This window comes from Musca autumnalis, unplaced genomic scaffold (genome assembly GCF_047663935.1).
Source record: "Musca autumnalis isolate F117 unplaced genomic scaffold, ASM4766393v1 scaffold_5, whole genome shotgun sequence".
In the NCBI taxonomy this organism is placed as follows: Eukaryota; Metazoa; Arthropoda; class Insecta; order Diptera; family Muscidae; genus Musca; species Musca autumnalis.
Window position 1 is genome coordinate 174,958,323 of NW_027412088.1, and position 24,372 is coordinate 174,982,694.

At 37.7% G+C, this 24,372-nt stretch overlaps 3 protein-coding genes across 4 annotated transcripts in view; 1 reads left to right on the forward strand and 2 right to left on the reverse strand.

Moving 5' to 3' along the window:
• LOC141404970 (uncharacterized) overlaps window positions 1-24,372 on the forward strand; it is a 1,496,028-nt gene that overhangs the window by 620,514 nt on the left and 851,142 nt on the right. The window lies entirely within an intron of this gene.
• On the reverse strand, window positions 804-1,418 carry LOC141404791 (general odorant-binding protein 57c-like). Its single transcript, XM_073988510.1, has 2 exons — window positions 1,280-1,418; window positions 804-1,220 (listed from the first exon to the last, which is right to left on the reverse strand). The coding sequence occupies exons 1-2, from the start codon at window positions 1,328-1,330 to the stop codon at window positions 855-857; spliced, it is 417 nt and encodes a 138-aa protein (XP_073844611.1). The 5' UTR covers window positions 1,331-1,418; the 3' UTR covers window positions 804-854.
• LOC141405153 (general odorant-binding protein 57c-like) lies at window positions 5,666-6,318 on the reverse strand. The gene is made up of 2 exons (XM_073989214.1): window positions 6,163-6,318; window positions 5,666-6,103 (listed from the first exon to the last, which is right to left on the reverse strand). Exons 1-2 carry the CDS (start codon window positions 6,214-6,216, stop codon window positions 5,720-5,722), a joined length of 438 nt encoding a protein of 145 aa, XP_073845315.1. The 5' UTR covers window positions 6,217-6,318; the 3' UTR covers window positions 5,666-5,719.

Here is a 24,372-nt window from a genome sequence, read left to right on the forward strand (position 1 = left end):
TGCAGTTGCTAAGGCCATAAGCAAATATAGTGTGAATAAAGTTCTCGTCCCATCTATTGCAGCTGAGGGGCATCAGCTGCCACGACAAACCAGAGTAGTTTTGGCTCAACTACGCTCAGGATATTGCAGTTCTTATTGGGCGGAAATCGATTGCACCGGGCAAGACATCTGCCCAGTATGCGGCATTGGCCCGCACGACACAAAGCACCTTTTCACCTGCCCCGCCAAACCTACTCATCTAACTCCAGTGGATCTGTGGTTACATCCCATTTTCCTTGAACTGGAGATAGACCCAGAGCCAGATTGAACAGAAGAACGAACATACAAACATGATAATAAACACTGTTACAACAACAAAAACATGACAATGTCAGCTCTCACTAATCGATTTAAACCAGCGCCTTTTTGATCGGACAGAACGTGGAATTGATGGGTCATCCGCCGTACAGCATATACTTGGAACCCAATGACTTCATTTCATTCCCGCACATCAAGAAAAAAAGGCTTGGTCAACGTTTTTCATCGCCAGAAGTTGCTGTTGAACCGTTCAAAAACCATGTTTTGGATGTGCCTCAATGGGGGTGGAAAGAATTTTGAGTGCTACTCAAGAAAACAATAAAACTATTTTGATGGTAAATATCACAACAACACATCAACAACAACATCCAAAATCATTGGCCTGTTAAACCTTCAAAAACTTTAAAACTCCACATTAAACAAAGAAATTCATAATTATAGGTTTGTTCTCTTTAACAATTGAGTAATTCTCGATTGAAGCAGTGAAAATTGTACTACAACAACGATTTTTTAGTCCACAAACATGGTTAGCACTTTATTAATATAGAAAAAACTCATTATTCTTCTCCCATTTCCACTCCATCTTTTTTCGCTTGTTCAATGGCTTTGGAAATACAAGTGAACATTTGATAGGAATATTCACACTTCTCCTCCACACTGTCATTGTCATTTTTGCATTGCTCGGCATTCTTCATATCCCCTTCGGTCAAACGATCTTTTTCACGAAGTGTGGACAAATCAAATTTTCCATTTGCATCTAAATAACCCCAACTTTCTAGAATACAATGGGTATAGCATTTCATGCGTTCATCAATCTCGTTTGACTCCGCTTTAGCGGCCCTTGCCATGGTAACGAACTCCTCTTGTGAGAGATTGTTTTTCTCCAAACAGTCAACATGTTTAGCGATATCTTCAGAGGAAATCTAAGAGACAAGTCTATAAAGTAAAACAATAAATTTTTGAATTTAGCGGAAATTCTTACACTTCCCACAACCAGTAGAGTTAGAAAAAATCCAATATTTAATGAATTCATGACAGTTTTAGTTTGGTTTAGAGCTTTTAAATGAATTAAGTTTTTTTGCTGTCGATTGTTGGCTTTTATATGAATTTCACAACATTTAGATTTGATGTAAAATATCGTGTTGATTGTTTTTTTTTTGTCATCAGAATATTCAGTCTGTCTAAATTTATATTTAATTTATCTAAAAGAATAGCATTCTAAATTAAAAATTATTAGAGCTATTAAATAAGTTTTTATTTCTATAACAAAATTAAATATTATTGAGAAGAACTTGATTTCCAAATAAGATACGATTCATACATACATATTTTCCGAGAACACCCCAGTAGGGATAAGTGATCCGAAAAGTAAAATATTCAATACAAATCCATAGAGAACATAGAGAGATCAAAAAGATCTTACAGAAAACTTTGGAAGGATCAACAAATCAACATGGAGAGATCAACAAATTTCAATAGAATTCTTAAGAGCCTATTAAGTACTCAAGGAGCCCATATGGGGCTATAGAATGATTATATATAGAAATAATTGCTATAGAAATCTTATGACGTAGGGGATGGAAGATACCAAGCAACGGTCCTGACCGGTTTTAACACGGCAAAGCCCAGGATTTATCTTGGTCCCTCTTTCATCCCAAGTGGACACTGACCTCCCCGTGGTGTCACCTTGGAAACTGCCTTTAACACCCGTTAAAGGTAGTGAGCTAACATGTGCCGCGCGTTCACCCATAATAACGTTAAAAACTTGGGTTTGGGCGTCGGGTTAGTAACCCTCCCCTAGAAAAAACAGCCTACTAAACGAAAGAAAATAAAAACAAATCCCTCTAAAGTTGACGAACCCCGCAAACGTTTTAAGGACCATGATATGCGAATCTGCACCTGGAATGTTCGCACTCTTTATAGAGAAGGCGCAGTCTTCGCATTGGCAGACGTACTTGAAAAGTACAAGGCCGATAGTACTGCCATACAGGAAATACGATGGATTGGGAAAGGCGTCACAACAACACCTAAAGGTGACCCACTGTATTATAGCTGCCATGACGTAATGCATGAGTTTGGTTGCGGATTCGTAGTTAGTCGGAGGCTAAAACATCTGGTATCAAGCTTCACCCCAGTGAATGAAAGACTTGCTGCAATTCGAATAAAAGCTAAATTCTTCAACATCAGCTTTATTTGCGCTCATGCTCCCACTGAAGACAAGGACGAACAGAGCAAAGATATATTTTACGAGCGCTTAGAAGACACATATGACCGTTGCACGGCCCATGACATTAAAATCATTTTATTCGATTTTAATGCCAAAAGTAGAAAGGAGAATATCTTTGGCCCAACAGTCGGGAAATTCAGTCTCCACAGTGAAACATCTGACAATGGTATGAGGCTGATAGACTTTGCAGCTGCAAAAACATGGTAGTTAGCAGTACCAGATTTAAGCATCTCGATATTCATAAGGGCACCTGGCTGTCTCCAGATCAGAAAACAAGAAATCAAATTAATCATGTCGTGATAGATGGAAGACATTCATCGATCGTGTTGGATGCGATAGTTCCGAGGCGCAAACATTGATTCGGACCACTAGCTTGTTGCAGCAAAGGTACGCACCCGCTTAAACGTAGCAAACAAAGTACGAACAGACACACCACTAAAGTTAGATATCGGTAAGCTGCAATCACAACAGATAGCCACAGCATATTCCGCTCAACTAGCCCAATTGCTTAATCAAAGCACTACTCATCCCGATAACGTATCAGCGCAATGGCAAAGCATTGCCCACTCCATGCAAACAGCCGCAAAATCCATACTTGGATACCAGAGACCTCCACCAAGGAATCCATGGTATGATCAGGAGTGTCGTGTGCTGCCACCGAAGAGAAAAATGTGGCATATAGGGCTACTTTACAATCCGTAGCAACGCGTAGCGCACGAGAGGGATACAGGGAGAAAAGGAGAGAGGAGAAACGTCTTTTCCACAAGAAAAAGAGAGAGATGGAAAAGCGGGAGTGTGAAAAAATCGTGATGTACAGGAGCCAGAATGAAGTTCGAAAATTCTACCAAAGAGTCAAGTATCAAACTGATGGCTTTGGTACAGGCACATCCTCCCGTAGAGACCAGCAAGGTAATTTGGTAACTGATACAGATAGTGTGCTCAGGATATGGAAAGAACATTTGTCAAAACTGTTGGTATCCAATAGCAGCGAAGACGACGAAGATACCACAGTCCCAATCCCAGAAGATGGTATTGAATGTATACCGCCCAGCCAAGATGAGGTAAGGACAGCAATAAATCGGCTGAAGAATAATAAGGCAGCAGGGGCCGATGGCTTACCAGCCGAGCTGTTCAAAACTGGAGGCGACACGCTGATAAGGTGTATTCATCAGCTAGTTAACACCATCTGGCAGGAAGAACGAGTACCCGACGATTGGAACCTGAGTATCCTGTGCCCCGTCCACAAGAAGGGAGATAAGACTGTATGCTCTAACTACAGGGGCATAAGTCTACTCCCTATTGCCTACGTGTCAGGGATATTGTGCGAACGACTAAAGCCTATGGACAGCGAGATAATTGGACCATACCAATGCGGCTTTAGACCTGGCAAGTCCACCATTGACCAAATATTTACCCTGCGGCAAATCCTGGAGAAGACCCAAGAGATGCAGATCGACACCTACCACCTTTTTGTCGATTATAAAGCAGCCTTCGACAGCCCGCTGCGTTCAAAGGTATTCCAAGCCATGTCTGAATTTGGTATCCCCGCAAAGCTCATCTGGCTTTGTAAAATGACTTTAACTGACACGAGGTCCTTAGTTAAAATAGGGAAGAACCTCTCCGAAGAGTTTGGTACCAAAAGAGGTTTCAGACAAGGAGACAGCCTTTCGTGTGATCTCTTCAAGATCCTGCTAGAAAAGGTTATACGAGAGGAAAACGTCAAAAGCAGTGCCACAATCTACACCAATAGTCACATGTTACTTGCTTATGCTGATGATATAGACATCATGGGCCGATCAATAAAAGAAGTAACTGATACCTTTATAAAGGTCGAAAAGAATCGGCTAAAGTGGGTCTGGCGGTAAACGGTGAGAAGACCAAGTTGATGGTGTCGACGCGCAATGCGTCCATTGAGCTAGGACCGAACGTGGAAGTTGGTTCCTATAATATTGAGGTAGTAAAAGACTTCGTCTACCTCGGCACCTCCGTAAACACAACAAACAACATCAGTTGTGAAGTAAAAAAAGAACTGTATTGGCCAACAGATGCTACTTAGGTTTAAGTAAGCAGTTTAAAAACAAACAAAAATAACGCTCTACAAAACACTGATACTACCCGTGCTGATGTATGACTCCGAAACCTGGGTACTTGCGCAAGCAGACATGGCAGTGCTTGGCGTGTTTGAGAGAAAAATTCTTCGAAAGATCTACGGACCAATCTGCGTTGACGGTGAATATCGACGTCGCATGAACCATGAGCTGTATCTGCTATACAACGACATCAATATTGTTAAGCGTATCGAGATGCAGTGATTGCGTTGGCTAGGCCATATCATAAGAATGAGCGATGATGAACCCGCCAAAAAGGCGTATAAATACGGACCGCTTGGCGGTGCAAGCAGAATTGGCAGGCCAAGGAATAGATGGCGCAAACAAGTGGATGATGAGATGAAAATGTGCGGTATTCCAGAGAGCGAAGCAACAAATAGAGAGGAATGAAAATCTTTTCTTAGTTCGGCCTATGGAACAAATGTTCTGTAATGGGCCAGCTAAGTAAGTAAGTAAGTAAGAAATCTTATGAGTCCATAGAGGGCTCAAACAATGTCTATAAAAATCTTTGAAGCCCATAGATTGGCTTAAAATGTCTTTAGAAATCTTTTGAGTCCATAAAGGGCTAACAAAAATTGTGAAGCGACCATTGGAGCACATAGAACGCCCAAAAACTTCACAGGCCGCCAAAGATATCTACATAAACCTTTAGAGCACATAGAGGGATCAATAAAATTTGTAGAAGTCAACAGCCCATATAGGGCGCTGGAGCTTATATTCGTATACACACCTTTAGAACCCATAGATTGTTCAAATAATTTCTATAGAAATCTTTGGAACACAAAGAGATCTCAAAAGTTCTATAGGAATCGTTCGTTCGACACAAATAAAAATCTTCAAAGCCCACGGAGGGTTTCAAAAATTGTTTTAACAAGTTTCTATACTATTTTTAGCTTTCCTAGAGGGCTCAGTAGTTTTCTATAGAAATCTTTGTCAAAACTCCAAATTTAAAAAAATTTCGCTTTGACAGACCGTCAAAAAATCTCTAAAATTTCCCCAATTATATCTGCGAAAATAATATCACAACTAACGATTTTAATCCACAAACGTATTTAACATTTTATTAATAGATATAAACAAAAACCGTTTATTCTTCTTCCACTTGCACCCCATCGCTTTCCATTTTCTCAATGGCCTTAAGTTTCATTGCTTTGGCAACACAAGTGGAAACCATATACGAATATTCACACTTCTCTTCAACACCCTCATACTCGTCTTTACATTTCTCGGCTATTTTGATATCATCTTCAGTCATACCATCATCCTCCACGTCAAGTGTGGACAGATCAAGCTTTCCATTATCATCTAAATGACCCATACTTTCCAACATACAATGGGTATAGCATTTCATACGTTCATCAATATCGGGTGAATCTGCCATAGCCGCCTTTAAAATGGTGGAGAACTCCTCTTCGGAGAGTTTGTTTTTCTCCAAACACTCAGCATGCTTTACAGGATCTTTGGAGGAAATCTAAGAGTAACGTTTTTTTGAAGTAAATCAACAAAATCTAATCTAATAGTGGAACTTACCACGCTTCCAACAAACAGCAGAATCACGAAAAATCCAATATTGAAAGAATTCATGACAATTTAATTTATGTTTAAAGCTTTTTACTGAAGTGAACTTTTTGCTGTCGATGCTGGTTTTTATATGAATTTCCAATTATTTAGATTTGAACTAAAATGTCGTGTTGATTATTTTTCCTCAGAATATGCAGTCTATCGAACGTAGCTTTTCAATTAATATAAAAGAATAGAATTGTAAATTACATATAATTTAAAAATCTATTAAATAAGTTTCTATTTCCAAATATATTTCCGTGTTATTTAAAAAAAAAACTGATTTCCAAATAAGATACGATTCATATTTTTAAAAAAGATACGATTCATTTCCACAAAGACCTGTGAGTGAACTGTGAATCGCAGACAGCTCAAAATTTTCCATAAACATATTTAGAGTGCACAAAATGTCCAGAGAAATCTTCTAAGTTCGTAGAGAGTTAAAAAATAAATCTATAAAATCTATAGAACCCACGTAGGGGTTATATAAAAATCTTTAGAGTCCATAATGGTTTCAAAAATATCTATGGAGATCTTTAGTGCCCATAGACGGCTTTATCAATTTTAATAGAAATCTTTAGAGTCCATAGAGGACTATATAATTGTCTATAGAAATCTTCAGAGCCAATAGACTGCTCTATAAATTTCTATAGAAATCTTTAGAGCCATAGAGGGCCCTATAAATTTCTGAAGAAATCTTTAGAGCTCATAGAGGGCTCAGTAAATTTCTATATTCATCTTTAGATTCCATAGAGAGATCTATAAATTCCTATAGAAATCATAAGACCTCATAGAGGGCTTAATAAATTTCTATAGAAATCTTTAGAGGTTAGAGAGCTCTATAACATTTTATAGAAATCTTTAGAGCCCATAGAGGGCCCTATAAAATCCTGTAGAAATCTTTAGAACTCATAGAGGCGCAATAAATGTCTATATTCATATTTAGATCCCATAGACTGCTACATAAATTTGTATAGAAATCTTTAAAGACCATAGAGGGCTCTATAAATTGTTATATTCATCTTTAGAGCCCATAGAGGGCTCTATAAATTTCTGTAGAAATCTTTAGAACCCATAGAAGGTCCTATAAATTTCTGTAAAAATCTTTAGAGCTTATAGAGGGCTCAATAAATTTCTATATTCATCTTAAGATCCCATAGACTGCTCTATAAATTTCTATAGAAATCTTTAAAGCCCGTAGAGGGCTCTATAAATTTTTATATTCATCTTTAGAGCCCATAGAGGGCTCTATAAATTTCTATAGAAATATTCAGAGCACATAGAGGGCCCTATAAGTTTCTGTAGAAATCTGAAGAGATCATAGAGTCCTCAATAAATTTCTATATGAATCTTTAGATCCCATAAAGGGCTCTATAAATTTCTATAGAAATCATTAGTCATCATAGACTGCTCAATAAATTTCTATAGAAATCTTTAGAGCCTAAGGAGAGCTCTATAAAATGTTATAGAAATCTTTAGAACCCATAAAGGACCCTATAGATTTCTGTAGAAATCTTTAGATCTCATAGAGGACTCAATACATTTCTATATTCATCTTTAGATCCCATAAAGGGCTCTATAAATTTCTATAGAAATCTCTAAAGCCCATAGAGGGCTCTTTTAATTTTTATATTCCTCTTTAGAGTTCATAGAAGGCTCTATAAATTTCTATAGAAACCTATAGAGCTCATAGATTGCCCTAAAAATGTATGTAGAAATCTTTAGAGTTCGTAGAGGGCTTAACAAATTTCTATATTCATCTTTAGATCCCATAGAGGGCCCGATAAATTTCTATAGAAATCACTAGACCTCATAGAGGGCTCAATAAATGTCTATAGAAATATATAGAGCCCATAGATGGCTCATTGAATTTCTATAGAAATAAATTTTTATACAAATCTCTAGAGCCCATAGAGGGCTCAACAGAATGTCTATATATTTCTAAATTTCTATAGAAATCATTAGACCACATAGAGGTCTCAATAAATTTCTATAGAAACACTTAGAGAGCTCTATAAAATGTTATAGAAATCTTTAGAGCCCAAAGAGAGCCCTATAAATGTATGTAGAAATCTTTAGAGCTAATAGAGGGCTCAATAAATGTCTATATTCATCTTAAGGTCCCATAGACTGCACTATAAATTCCTATAGAAATCTTTAGAGCCCATAGAGGGCCCCATAAATTTCTGTAGAAATTTTTAGAGCTCATAGAGGGCTCAATAAATTTCTATATAAACCTTTAGATCCCATAAAGGGCTCTATAAATTTCTACAGAAATCATTATTCTTCATAGACTGCTCAATAAATTTCTATAGAAATCTTAAGAGCCTATGGAGAGCTCTATAAATTTCTATATAAATCTTTAGAGCCCATAGTGGGCTGTACAAATTTCTGTAGAAATTTTTGGAGCTGATAGAGGGCCCACTAAATTTCTATATTCATCTTCAGATGAATATAGCCCCTCTATGGGGCCCCTCTATCTCTATAATAGAGGACCCTATACATTTCTGTAGAAATCTTTAGAGCTCATAGAGGACGCAATAAATGTCTGTATTCATCTTTAGATCCCACAGAGGGCTCTATAAATTTCTATAGAAATCATTAGTCCTCATAGAGGCTCAATAAATTTCTATAGAAATCATTAGAGCATATAGAAAGCTCTATAAAATTGTTTAGAAATCTTTATATCCCAAAGAGGGCCCTATAAATTTCTGTAGAAATCTTTAGAGCTCATAGAGGGCTCAATAAATTTCTATATTCATCTTTAGATCCCATAGACTGCTCTATAAATTCCTATAGAAATCTTTAAAGCCCATAGAGGGCTCTATAAATTTTTATCTTCATCTTTAAATCCCATAGAGGGCTCTATAGATTTCTAATGAAATCTTAAGAGCCTATAGAGAGCTCTATAAAATTTTATAGAAATCTTTAGAGCTTATAGAGAGCTCCATAAAATTTTATAGAAATCTTTAGAGCCCATAGAGGGCCCTATAAATAGAAAGCTCTATACAATTTTATAGAAATCTTTAGAGCCTATAATGAGCTCCATAAAATTTTATAGAAATCTTTAAAGCCCATAGAGTGCCCTATAAATTTCTTTATTCATCTTTAGATCCCATAGAGTGATCTTTAAATTTCTATAGAAATCACTAGACCTCATAGAGAGCTCAATAAATTTCTATAGAAATCTTTAGAGCCTATAGAGAGCTCAATAAAATGTTAAGGGCTCAATAAATTTCTATATTCATCTTTAGAGCCCATAGAGGGCCCGATAAATTTCTATAGAAATCACTAGACCTCATAGAGGGCTCAATAAATGTCTATAGAAATATATAGAGCCCATAGATGGCTCATTGAATTTCTATAGAAATAAATTTTTATACAAATCTTTAGAGCCCATAGAGGGCTCAACAGAATGTCTATATATTTCTACAGAAATATTTAAAGCCAAACAATGTCTATAGAAAACTTTAGAGACCATAGAGGGAAAATATCTTGCGAAACCTTGAAGTTGAATAACCCTCGCTGTCATTAATGCAGTGACACTACCGACTGCTTGTTCGTCTGCATTTGCTTACCCATCTGCGTCCTTCTTCCATAATTCTTTTATTTATTAAGGGCTATATCTTAATCGTCGGAGCAACTACCACAGGGGAACAGTCGAACTTTTTTTAGTGCCTTCAGAAACCGTAAAGGGTAGAAATTTGTTACACCTACCCTTTATTTTCCACGTCAGCATTCTACCTAGGGGGAAGGATTTTGAATGGATGAAGCCGTTGTTGTCTCCAATTCTACTTGTCTGGAACTTATCGTGGATGGAACCTCCCCGAATGGTGCGTTAGTTTTTATATTGATGTCCACTTCATGACAGAGGGTATTATAAATAGGACTGTGAGGGATGTGTTTTTTTTTTTCAGATCAATGGAAGGGCACAGAAATCCATCATGTCTTCCACAAAGGATCAACCTGTCATGTACCACAAAAAAAAAACTAAGAGATCGCCATACAGACTCACTATAATTTCCTCCTATAGAAGACAACAGGCTATTTCTGCAGAAGACCAGTCCAGGAAGGTCTTCCTATAACAGACAAATATCGTGGTCTTCATATAGCAGACCACAAGGCCTTTATGTAGAAGACCACTACGTCGTCCTATTGTAATCGTCTGGTTCTTTCTATTGAAGACCACAATGTCTTTGTGAAGAAGACAAATTAGTGATCCTATAGAAAAAAACTAAACCTTCACAGAGAGGACCTACGGTCTTTTTATAGAGGATCATTGGATCTTTGTGTCACTGGTGTTTCTGTAAAAAACCACTGGATCTTCCTATAGAAAATTTCTGGGTCTTCCTATGGATAAGGGCCACTAGGTTTTTCTGTAGGAAAAAACCTTCCTTTGTACCAACCGCACTTCCTACAGAAAGCCGCTAGGTTTTCCAGAAAAATACCATTGTTAATTGCTAATCCATTTTAACTATCGAAAAATTAAGAAAAATTTCTGAATAAAAGAACAATAAATATTAAACCAAATAATCTTTTATGTTATTTTTTTAACAAATGTTTCACACTGGTATAAAGGAAAGAATGTATTGACAAATTAAAAAAAAAAAACAGGTAAAAAAGTATCAGTCGGCTTGGCCGACAGAGATATACCCTCAGCCTGTGTATATTGAAACAATTTTTTTTCCCAAAAACGCATATATTTAGAGGGTTTTAAAAATTTTGGGATAAGGATTAAACAGCAAAAGTTTTGCGGATGAAATACTTAAAGGAATGGATCGACATTGACCATTATGGAGGTGGATCTCCAGCCACTACATATGATGCCATAGGGGGTTTTTACACCCTTCGGGCTGTTTGCTCAAGAAGTGTGGATTTGCCCCTGAAAAAACTTTTACCTTCGTAATTGAAGGAAGGCAAGTTGCTTCAACAAAAATCAAAGTTATTCGATAGGACCAAATCGGTTGCTTCATTCAAGAGTTATCGTACGTACAATCTTTCCGAAAATTTTTGAACTTTTGTGGGGAAGGTACCTGAAGGAGTGGACCGATATGGCCCATCTTCGAACTTAAATCAAATCTGGACAAAATATTTCGATGCTTAAAATTTGAACCGATTGATCCGTTCGAGAGTTATCGTGCGCACCAACCAGCCAGACAGGCAGACAGACAGACGGACGAACATTGCTAGATCGACTCAAAATTATCTGAAACGGATATCGTACAAACATACTTGGGGTCTAAAAGTATATATACCCTCTTTAGCCTAAAGGCTGAGGGTATACAAATCGATCGATAAAGAACTAGATCTTTATGTTCTAAATAACCCCACAAAAATGTATGTCGATCGGTTAATTAGTCTTCGAGCTAGAGTAGGCACCGCTAAACGCTTTTTCAAAAATAAAATCAGTAAGGAAAAGATCATAGTCGGGCGGCGCCGAACATGTAAAATATATATAGGAGATATATATCAATTTGAACTGATTTCTATATAATATTGTTCCACAAACATCCCATAAGGGACAAGGGAGACTTCTCTCATATCAATGAGTGCACCCCAGGGACGTACGACATGGTTTGGTCGACTAAAACTTTTTGAGCTACTTTAAGAAATTATTACGTTTTTTCACTAATTTTTTTTTACTTTTAAAATTTTCAAATGAAAACTTTTGTTTGAATACTCTTTTTTAGAAAACTTCCAGTGAAATCTGTATTACTTCTTTTTCTCATGTAATTTCATTATCAAATAATAAAGGGTCGAGGAATTCTATAATAAATATAAAGGTCTTGAGGCTTTAAACTCATTCTGTATTCAAAAAATTACGTGTTTAGTATTGTGCGGATTGGAAGTGCATATCGGTCCAGTCCTTTTTTCCCACAAGTCTGCCTTTGTCGAAGGTCCAAATTGAATTCTTCGAGACATTGATTAGGTTCGAATATGGATTATATCGGTTCACTCCTTCAGGTACCTCTCATACAAAATTTCAATATCCGATTTCACCGAAACTTTGAACATCCTAGAATTACTTCCGGACATACATATGTATATCAAGTACCAAGAGGGTCTATATGGGACAACATCTTCGGCTACTTCCCTCACAAAATTTCACTGTAAGTGCAATATAAGGGCTGTTTGAGAATCCATTGGACATTTTTGCCAATGCTACTCTTTGCGGTCTTGTTTACAGCGATATTCTATTTTTCATGGGTAAGTCGATGCTTCCTAACATAACGGTTCAAACGCTCTAAATCTTACCATGACCAACTAAAATGACGGACTTACACGATAACTATTAAAAGGAATGACCATTCTTGCAGGTATCTTCTCCACAAAAGTGCAAAACTTTTGCGCTCTTATCGAAGTCAAATTTATGATCACAACATAAACATTTATTCGCAACGCTCACAATATTGAAGTTTTATACCCAAATGTTTCGATATTTTTGTCGGCCTACGGCCTAAAAAGACAACGAAATTCTGAAACTCCCTGACTACACAATTTTTAGGACAGATATATGGGTTATGATATATGGTTATTAAGTCCGTATTCGATCTGTCTATAGACTAAAGTCTATACTATTAGGAAAACAACAGTTATGAATTTTCATAAGTTGGTGCCGACAGAAGTGCATAATCTTTGGTCATAGTCCTTGGAAAGTTTTAAATGTCATCGAATTCATAAACATCTAATCGTATAATTACGGTAGAAATAAGGCGCAACAACCACTGGGATATCAGATGGAGTTTTCCCGACTTAACCCATTTTGTCAGGACTTAGCTAAAATTTTGCCGAACCCAAATGTGGGTTTCGTAGTCTCAAACAGTGCTGCGTGTAGAATTCGGAGTATATGAATCGTAGTTGGTATCGCCCGACTCCTGATAAAAATGTTTTCTGTTCTAAATGTCTGTTCCAAGAATCTACAAATTTTTACTACTGAAAATGAGTAAATTCTTGCAGTTCTGGAACAGACCATAAATGTAATTTTCTGAAATTTTCAGTTGCATGGACTCTATAACTTCTGGTAAAATAGTAAAGTTTTCGTTTTTTATGACATAAAAGAATATTATTTTCTTACAATAGCTGGCAATGTTTGATTGGACATGTTCGGTACAAGTCTAATCTGCACTCGGGGATTCGAGTTATTCTTTTTTTGGAGTTATTTATTTCAATTAATTAATGGTTACATCAGCATCAATTCTCGCGGTAAAATGTGTCCAATTGATAACTTAATAAGGCAAAAGTAACACAAAACTTTTTTAATGGGACTGAAGTTAATGTGTGATATATGGATATGTACGGTGAAGAATAAGAAATACTGTAAATCTTTAAAATAGAATCGAAAATGCCAAATAAGAGCTACTATGGTTACAAATTCTGGGATACACCAACACGTAAACCTACATGTGTAATATTCATTTGAAAGATTTTTTAGTTATTGCGTCAATTCTGTTAGAGAATTTGATTAAAAACTTCAAAATACCAGGCGGGACTATACTGAACGTACAATGATATGCTGCATTTTACTCTTTTCCCAATTTCAAACTTATATCTCTAATATTGTAAACTCTCTCTATTGAAATTATATACTTTGTGTCAATATTTCATATAAAATCAACTAAAACCCCTTTAAAATAGCTTTATATAACGCTACACAACATTTTTTAATTTCATGATTTTTGGTCAAGTTGGGCTCCCCGAAATGAAATCCTGCGTACGTCCATGGTGCACCCCGATTCATATTAGCTCAATGATATGGGACCTACAGTTTATCGCCGAGTCCGAACGGCGTGTCTAAGACACCACTTTTGTAGAGAAGTTTTACATGGCTGACATACTCAGGAAATGTCGCCAACATTTCTGAGGGGTACTTTGCCACCGTTGAAAAGTGTTTTGATGTTGCCTGGCCCTGGCCTGACCCTTCTATATAATATGGTACACTTATTACTAGACAAAATTCCGTCACACGTATATAGCGTGTTTGGTACAGCAATTACGTCAAATCGGCCGAAATATATATGGGAGCTATATCCAAATCTGAACCGATTTCGATACAATTTGGCACACTTATTTCTAGACCGAGTTCAGTCACACATTCCATATATCATCGAAATCAAACACATATACGATGTTTGGTGCGGCAAATACCTCAAATCGGACAAAATATATATGGGAGCTATATCCAAATCTGAACCGATTTCGATATAATTTGTCACATTTATTTTCAGACCGAATTCAGTCAAATTTCATCAAAATCGGACGTATATAGCGTGTTCAGTGCAGCAAATAACTCAAATCGGACGAAAATATATATGGGAGCTATATCCAAATCTGAACCGATTTCGATATAATCTGGCACACTTATTTCTAGACCGAATACAGTCAAACATTCCAAACTTCATCCAAATCGGACGTATGTAGCGTGTTTGGTGCCTCAAATACATCTAATCGGCCAAAAATAAATGTATATGAGAGCTACGAGTATATCCAAATCTGAACCGATTTCGATATAATTTGGCACATTTATTTTCAGACCGAATTCAGTCACATATTCCAAACTTCATCCAAATAGGACCTATATAGCGTGTTTGGTGCCGCAAATACATCTAATCGGCCGAAAATATATATGGGAGCTATATCCAGATCTGAACCAATTTTCACCAAAAGCAATAGCGTTTTTCCTATGGCTAAAAAAATTATATTCCCCAATTTTCAGCTGAATCGGACAAAAAATGCGAACTGTACGTTGCGAACAAAAATACATGGACAGACGGACGGACGTACATGCATAAATCGACTCAGAAAGTTATTATATGTATTATATGTTTCCTTTTTTATGTTACATACAAATGCACAAAGACATAATACCCCTCACCACAATGTGGTGTAGGGTATAAAAGTTTTCGTGGACGGCCATATGCCAAATTTGGTAGTTTTCTTGGAAAAATTTCATGAAAAATAGATTCTTTGGCATTTATAAGTGAGGGTGACCCCTTAATCCAAATTAATATATTTTGTCGGAATTTCGTAAGTCCTAAAGGGCCATAAAATTCTGAATAGGATAGAATTTTCATTGTGCAACCTGTATTCAATTTGGCAAAATTGACTGATACCTTCTTACTTGCTAAATGTTGTAAAAAGATAAAAAAACCTGCTACAATTTTTTATACCCTCAGCCTTTAGGCTAAGGAGGGTATATACACTTTGATACGATAAAAATGTGCCTCATCGAAATAATGGTTTTAGACCCCAAGTATGTTTGGACGAAATGTGTTTCAGACAATTTGGAGTCGATCTAGCCATGTCCGTCCGTCTGTCTGTCTGTCCTGCTGGCTGGAGCGCACGATAACTCTCGAAGTTTTGGCTTTCGTAATATTTTGCCCAAACTTAGTTTAAGTTCGAAGATGAGCTACATCGGTCCACTCCTTCCGGTACCTCCCCCACAAAAGTTCGAAAATGTTCGGAAAGTTTGTGCGCACGATAACTCTTGAAGGGAGTGACCGATTTGGTCCAAACTTGGTATAGCGAAAACTTTCTACCAGAGTAATATGAGGTTCCAATATGGTCTCAATAGGTCCACTCCTTCGGGTACCTCCCACACAAAATTTCGGAAAAGTTCAGTTTAGGACCATCGCTCGAATCGCTTTGATTTTTGTTTAGCAACTTGTATTCCCCGCCCTCCATACGACGGTACAAGTTTCATCAGGGGCAAGTCCATAGTTCCTGAGAAAATAGCATAAAAGTTGCAAAAAACCCGTATGACACCGCGTGAGGTGGTTGGAGCGCAAGATAACTCTCGAACGGATCTGCCGATTGGGTCCAACATTTGGCCTTAGTAATATTTTGTCCAAACATAGTTAAAGTTCGAAAATAAGCCATATCGGTCCACTCCTTCAGGTACCTCCCCCACAAAAGTTCAAAAGTGTTCGGAAAAATTGTTCGTTCGGTAACTCTTGAAGGGAGTGGCCGAATTGGTCTATACTTTACACATCCTAATATATCTACCAGATATAGATCAGGTTCAAATATGGACTATATTTGTCCACTCCATCCGGTACCTCCCACACAAAATTTCGGATAAGTTCACTTTAAGACCTGCTATCGAATGACTTTGATTTTTGTTGAAGCAACTTGCATTCGCTGCCTCAATTACGATGGCAAAAGTTTTTTTAGGGGCAAGTCCATACTTCTTGAGCAAACAGCCCGTAGAGTGTAAAAACCCCCTATGGCACCGATCCTAATCAAAATTTTTGTCGGTTCAAACAACCAAAATTTTTAAAACCCCCTAAATACATACATACGTATTTTGGGAAAACATTTTTTCAATATACACAGGCTGAGGGTATATCTCTGTCGGCAAAGCCGACTGATACTTTTTTTACTTGTTAAAACTTGCCTTTACCTACCTCAAAGCATATCGTCTGCTCCGTCGGAAAAGGTCGTAAGTCCCTCTCAATAAATTTTTCAGGAGGAAGAAAAAATATTCCAGCGCTTTCTGTATTAAAGATTTTATTATGGTGGTAAAGGCAGTATTTTCCATTTATTTATTCCGCTTCAATACCTGTACTTTGTTTGATAAAATTCCGTCGCGTTTGGGAGATAATTGGATGTCTTTGGACTTACGACCTTTTCCTTGTACAGTTTTGTATTTTTACGGACGTTTTTAAAATAAAATATTTATACTTTACGAAACAATGTGGAAAGGGTATTATAAGTTTGTTTTGTTCAATATTCGTGTAACATCGCGAAGTATTCGTCGTAGACCCCCTCCCCTTGCCATTTTCCATATCTTGACGAGATAAAACGATCTAGTTATGTGTGTCCGTCCATCCATTAACAATTGTAATAAAACTCCAGGCCTCAATTTTGGACGAATATAACGAAATTTTGTGGAGAGGTCGGGTTCCGACCAGAAGTGACCCCATTAGATGTTAGTTATGATCGAAAGGCGTGAAATGGAACAACCCACAATTTTTTACCCGACTTTGTAGCTGTCCTGTAGATCGCAGTAATATTCCGATCGGAGCGAAATTTTAAGAATGATTTGAGTTTGAGACAAAGGATAAGCTTGCAATTTAACATGATGATCAGATAATTGTTAGCGGGTTTAATGGACCAAAACTTTTGGGTGAAATCTTATATAAAAGACAATGTGTGTATGTTTCTATGTTCCGCATTGACTCAAAAACGGCTGAGCGGATTTTTTTGAAAATTTCAGAGAATATACAAGGAACAACCGAGGTGAAAATAGGCTTTATATTTTTTTGAATTTCGGAGGGCCTGCCCCGGCCTATTTTTAAAAAACGCTTTTTTGCAAAAGTTATGAAAGTATCGGTCAGAAAATTAATTTTCGAGGAAACGGTTGTTGAATCTCCGACCCTAAGTACTTATTCCATGTAATTTTCAGATTATCAGATTATTTTCAGATTATATTTTGTTGAATTTCGGAGGAGCGGGTTACACCTGTGCCCTATTTTTAAAATGCGCTATAAATAAATCTTACGAACGATTCCGTTTCCCCAATCCTGGGTACATATTTTAGCAATAAGACCCGACCAGAGTAAAATTCTAAGTCGGTATAACCATGACGTCTGTCCGTCTTTTGAAATTAAGATACAGCTCGCAATTTTTAAGATAGATCTTCGTGATTCGGTATAGAAGTTTCTATTACTTCTAGGATGTTTGGTATTGACGCCTTTATTTAGCCCCCATAGAACGGTACCTCCCGATTTCCGGTATTTTGAAGGTGTGGCCTCAATATTCCTCCGAAATGGCTGAAATTTGGTATTTATTCTTCGTTTCGGGTATAAATTTGTCTTTATAGGTCCATAAATTTGGCTATATAGGTCCACGCCTTCATATAGCCCCATAGAACGGTGCCTCCCGAATTTCGGTGTTTTGAAGGTTAGCCACATTGTTTTACCGAATTTGCTGAAATATAGTATTTAGTCTACTTCACAAACGAAATGAAACTAATTGAAGTAAAATTCAATACAACTCATGGTGGAGGGTATAACAAGTTCGGCCTGGCCGAATTTAACGACGTTCTTACTTGTTATTGATATTCACTTGCATATCCCAACTAATTTGCGATGCAAAACTGTTTCAAGGGCCAGCAACGTGGACCGGTTAGGCTAATATTTAATATAAAACATGACATGTTGTACTTACGACCTTGTATATTTTGCCTTACGACCTTTTCCTTCAATTAAATTTCATGATTAATTCCGTTAATGTACGTGGGTTCTTAGCTACATTGTAATCCCAAATAGTGTCCTTTTTTGTCTTCCCAAGTATTTCTGCCCCAACTCACTGCATCTTTTGTTATTGTCTGCAAACCATGTATAATCTTCAGCATGAATTGTCTTCCTGCGTTTAGGAAGTTTATCATCAGAACTTTCAGAATCACCGTGAAAACCATGGGGAACTAGACCCATGACACCATCGTCTAATTCCATTCCAAATTAATACTGCTCTTTGTTCGCAAAAACCATGATGTCTTCTTAGTTTAATAACATTTAAATCAATTATTATTTCAGAATCATTTAATAATATAAACATTGCATTTACCCGTCCGTTAGAAGGGATTACTTTATTGAATTCAGAATAAAAACTAATCTCGTTATGTGAAGAAATGTCCCAAGAGAAACCACAAATTACCAGTTGATAAAGTTAAGTAAGATATACGACAGAAAAAACAGTAAAAATGTTATTTTTTTTTTTAATTTTTCAATACATGAGGTATTTGAACACATACAGCATCCCTATTTGTATCAATGAAAAGGCCAGAAGTCCATCTTTCATAATCAGTTCGCTTATAGGGGAAAATAGATTTCAAAATGTAAATTTTCGTTGCAATATAGAAATTATCACATTTTTGTTCAAAAGTTTAGTCCACAGGCTCCGCCAAATATCATCTGATTAGCATCCAAAGGTGTAGGCTAGTTCTTTACATTGTACCCCAACCATGGATGACGTTAAACATTATATCTGAACTACATTAGCTGTAGTATTCTTTTAAAGTATACATTTTCCTGTGGACTTGCGACCTTTTCCCACTCAAATTTGTACGTTTTGTGGACTTACGACCTTTTCCGACAAGGGCAAAACGTATAGAAAAACGCGACATACTACCATTTTCTTTGTATCATACGACGTGTTTTGACTTGTACTATCATCCTGTAACAAAATCGCGATTTCCAAAAAAAGTGGACTTACGACCTTTTCCGACGATATACAGAATCCTTTTTTTACGAGTTATTTATTTTTTATTTCTATTTAAATCATTTCCCTCGAATGGCATTTCATGGCACACCCAACAACACCAAAGTGTTAGTTCATTTGTGTGTATGTGTGTGTGTTTATTTTAAGTAACTACACCATTTGAAACTTACACTTAGTCATGCTGTTGCACATCAAAACAAAGTTATACTTGTGTCTTCATACCATGGCAACTGGACGTGAAGAAGAGGAGAAATCCCCACTTCCAGAAACGCAAAACAGGAACACTTTACCGACAGAAAAAAAGGAACACACGAAACGAATCATCTCTTCTTCTAAAAAAATACCGCAATAGTACGTGACAGTCTCATGTGCAAATGTCTGCGTATTATATACTGCTCATGCATCATGACACCATGTAGACACACAGGACCTGGTGTAACACACACACACAAACAAACACACTCCAAACAACATGGGAACTAAGAAGTAAAGGCTAAGTATGTGAGTGCAAGTGCATGAGCTTAGTTGGGGCTCTGGGAAATTTGTTGTTATGTGTGTTTGTGTGTACATGAATTTTCTATGAGACCCAAGTGCACCTCTGTATTCCAGGATTAAAAAAGCAGCAACAAGAACAACAAACCGTTGTGTGAGTTGCTCTTTTCCTGTTTTCTGGCATCGTTGTTGTTCTTGTTTTTTTTTCTCTTTTATAGGGGATGTGTGACGTATGATGAATAAATAAAAAAGCTGAAATTTGTTAATGATGCGCACACACCATCATTAGGTACAAATTTCGTCTGAAATAAATCCAAGCAAACAAAAAAACAACAACATCAAATAGGTAGACACCACTAATGCGTCAAGTGTGTCCTGATGTTGCATCCATGAAATTAAATACACATAATCTCAGCTGGTCAACAGACATGATATGATGCATGATTCGCTGGGACTTTTTTGTGATATTATTGTGAAGCTATGCTGCTCTTATTTTCCACTTAATAGTTCGTTAACATAATTTAAAATGTTATAATGGAAAAAAGTACGATAAAACAGTTAGAATCAAGCACTAAAGCATTGGCGAAGATAATTAATAAACCTGCAACAAAAATCAACTAAGATGAAATTGAATTTTTTTCAACAGTCCTCTTCAGGAAAGGACTTTGGTCATCCATAAGACTCTTGGTGAAATAGGCGTCCCTATTTTCTTTTATTTGGAGTAATTTGAAGCTTTTATAGGAATAAACCTATTCTCACAAAAAGTCCTTAAGGTTTTCCATAAAAAGGCAAGTCCGAACGGCGTGTCTTACGACACCACTTTCAGAGTAGTTTCGTTCTGGATGGAACCGCGGGCGTTCTTACTTACCACTGCGCTAAGAAAACAATTTTAAAATTTAAATTGTAAATTGGGATCACAAGTACTATTAAGTTCAAATATGTCAGATGGCACTAAACTGCATGGTGGCGAAATTTTTTGAACTTTTGAGGTAGAGGTACGTGAAGTAATGAACCGAAATATCCTCTCTTCAACATTTGTATACCCTCCACCATATTATGGAGGGTATAATTAAATTTGTCATTCCGTTTGAAACACATCGAAATATTCATCGGAGACTCTATGAAGAATATATTTCTTCATCATGTCCATGTCCGTCTGTCCGCCCTTCCGCATGTTGAAATCAAGATACAGTTCGCAATATTTAAAATAGGGCTTTGTAATTTGGTATAGAAGTTTCTATTGCTCCTAGGATGTTTCGTATGGCAAATGGGTTATATCGGTCCACGTATTGATATAGCCCCCATAGAACGGTACCCCTCGATTTTCGGTATTGTGAAGGTTTTAGCTCATTATCACGCCGAATTGAATGAAATTTAGTACTTAGTCTTCGTTGGGGGTATAAAACTTCCCCCCAGAAATTTGTCGGTATAGGTCTACGCCTTAGTATAGCCCCCATAGAACGGTACCTCCCAAATTTCGGTATTGGAAAGGTTGTGGCCACAATAATCCAGTGAAATGGCTGAAATTTCGTATTTGGTCTTCATTTGGGGTATTAAACGTTCCATATGAAATTTGTCGGTATAGGTCTACGCATTCATATAGACCCCATAGAACGGTACTCCTGATTTTCGGTATTTTGAAGGTTTTAGACTCATTATCACACCTAAATGCCTGAAATTTGGTACTTTGTCTTCGTTGGGGTATAAAACTTTCCACTCAGAAATTTGTCGGTATAGATCCATGCCTTAGTATAGCCCCCATAGAACGGTACCTCCCGATTGTCTGTATTGGAAAGGTTGTTGCCACAATAATCCAGCGAAATGGCTGAAATTTCGTATTTGGTCTTCATTTGGGGTATTAAATGTTCCATATGGAATTTGTGGTCTACGCCGTCCTATAGCTCCGCCGTCATAGAACGTACCTACAGATTTTCGGGGTTTTGAAAGTTGTGGCCTTAATATTCCTCAGAAATGGATAAAATTTGGGGGTATAAAACTTTCCCCCAGAACTTGTGGTACATGTCCGCGCCTTAGCATAGCCCCCATAGAACGGCACCTCCCTTTTTCCGGTATTTTGAAGGTTGTGACCTCAACATTCCACCGAAAAAGCCTGGTATTTGGGATATTAAACGTTCCATATGAACCCATAGAACGGTACCCCGATTGTCAGTATTTTGAATGTTTTAGCCTCATTATCACACCGAAATGACTGAAATTCGGTACTTAGTTTTCGTTGGGGGTATAAAACTTCCTCCCAGAAATGTGTCGGTATAGTTACACGCCTTAATATAGCCTGCATAGAACGGTGACGTAGGGGATGGAAGATACTAAGGAACGTTCCTGACCGGCTTTAACATGGCAAAGCCCAGGATTTATCTTGGTTCCTCCTTCAACTTAAGTAGACACTGGCCTCCCCGTGGTGTCACCTGAGCTACTGCCTTTAACTCCCGTTAAAAGTAGTGAGCTAACATGTGCCGCGCGTTCATAAGAACGTTAAACACTGGGTTTGGGCGCCGGGTTAGTAACCCTCCCCTAGAAAAAGCAGCCTACTATGAAAAAACAAAAGAAAAGAAAAACAAATCCCTCTAAAGTTAACGACCCCCGTTTTATGGACCATGATCTGCGAATCTGCACCTGGAATGTTCGCACTCTTTATAGAGAGGGTGCAGTCTTCGCATTGGCAGACGTACTTGAAAAGTACAAGGCCGACATTACTGCCATACAGGAAATAAGATGGATTGGGAAAAGCGTCACAACAACACCTAAAGGTGACACACTGTATTATAGCTGTCATGACACAAAACATGAGTTTGGTTGCGGATTTGTAGTTGGTCGGAGGTTAAAGCATCTGGTCTCCAGCTTCACCCCAGTGAATGAAAGACTCGCTGCAATTCGATTAAAAGCAAAGTTCTTCAACATCAGATTTATTTGCGCTCATGCTCCCACTGAAGACAAGGAGGAACAGACCAAAGACATATTTTACGAGCACTTAGAAGAAACTTATGACCGTTATCCTGCCCATGACATTAAAATTATTCTAGGCGATTTTTATGCCAAAATTGGAAAGGAAAATATCTTTGTCCCAACAGTCGGAAAATTCAGTCTCCACAGTGGAATATTTGACAATAGCATGAGGCTGATAGACTTAGCAGCGGCAAAAATCATGGTAGTTAACAGCACCAGATTTAAACATCTCGATATCCATAAGGGCATCTGGCTGTCTCCAGATCAGACAAAAAGAAATCAAATTCATCACGTTGTGATAGATGGAGGACATTGATCGCTCGTTCCGAGGAGCACACATAGACTCTGACCACTACCTAGTTGCAGCAAAAGTACGCACCCGATTAAACGTAGCAAACAAAGTACGAACAGACACAACACGAAATTTAGACATCGGAAAGCTGCAATCAGAACAGATAGTCACAGCATATTCCCCTCAACTAGCCCAATTGCTTAATCAAAGCACTCCTCATCCCGATAATATATCAGCGCAATGGCAAAGTATTGCCCACTCCATGCAAACAGACGCAAAATCCATACCTGGATTCCAGAGACCTCCACAAAGGAATTCATGGTATGCGGCATATAGGGCTACTTTACAATCCGTAGCAACGCGTAGCGCACGAGAGAGATATCAGGAGAAAAGGAGAGAGGAGAAACGTATTTTCCACAGGAAAAAGAGAGAGATGGAAAAGCGGGAGTGTGAAAAAATCGAGATATACAGGAGACAGAATGAAGTCCGAAAATTCTACCAAAGAGTGAAACATCAAAGTGATGGCTTTGGAACTAGCACATTCTCCTGTAGAGACCAGCAAGGCAATCTGGTAACTGATACAGATAGTGTGCTAAGGATATGGAAAGAGCAATTTTCAAACCTGTTTGTATCCAGCGAAGACGACTAAGATACCACAGATCCAAACCCAGAAGATGGTATTGAATGTATACCACCCGGCCAAGGTAAAGACAGTAATAAACCGGCTGAAGAATAATAAGGCAGCAGGAGCTGATGGCGTACCAGCCGATCTGTTTAAAACCGGAGACGACACGCTGATAAGTTATGTGCATCAGCTAGTTAGCTCCATCTGGCAAGAAGAACGCGTACCCGACGATTGGAACCTGAGCATCCTGTGTCCCGTCCATAAGAAAGGAGATAAGACTTTATGCTCCAACATTTGGGGCATAAGTCTTCTCCCTATCGCCTACAAGATAGTGTCAGAGATTGTGCGAGTAACTAAAGCCCATGGTCAACGAAATAAGGCAAACGAGGCAAACGTCAAAAGAAGTGGTACAATCTACACCAATAGCCACATGTTACTTGTTTATGCTGATGATATAGACATCATGGGACGATCAGTAAAAGAAGTAACCGATACCTTTATGAAGGTCGAAGGAGAATCTGCTAAAGTGGGTCTGGCGGTAAACGGCGAGAAGACGAAGTTGATGGTGTCGACGCGCAATGCGTCC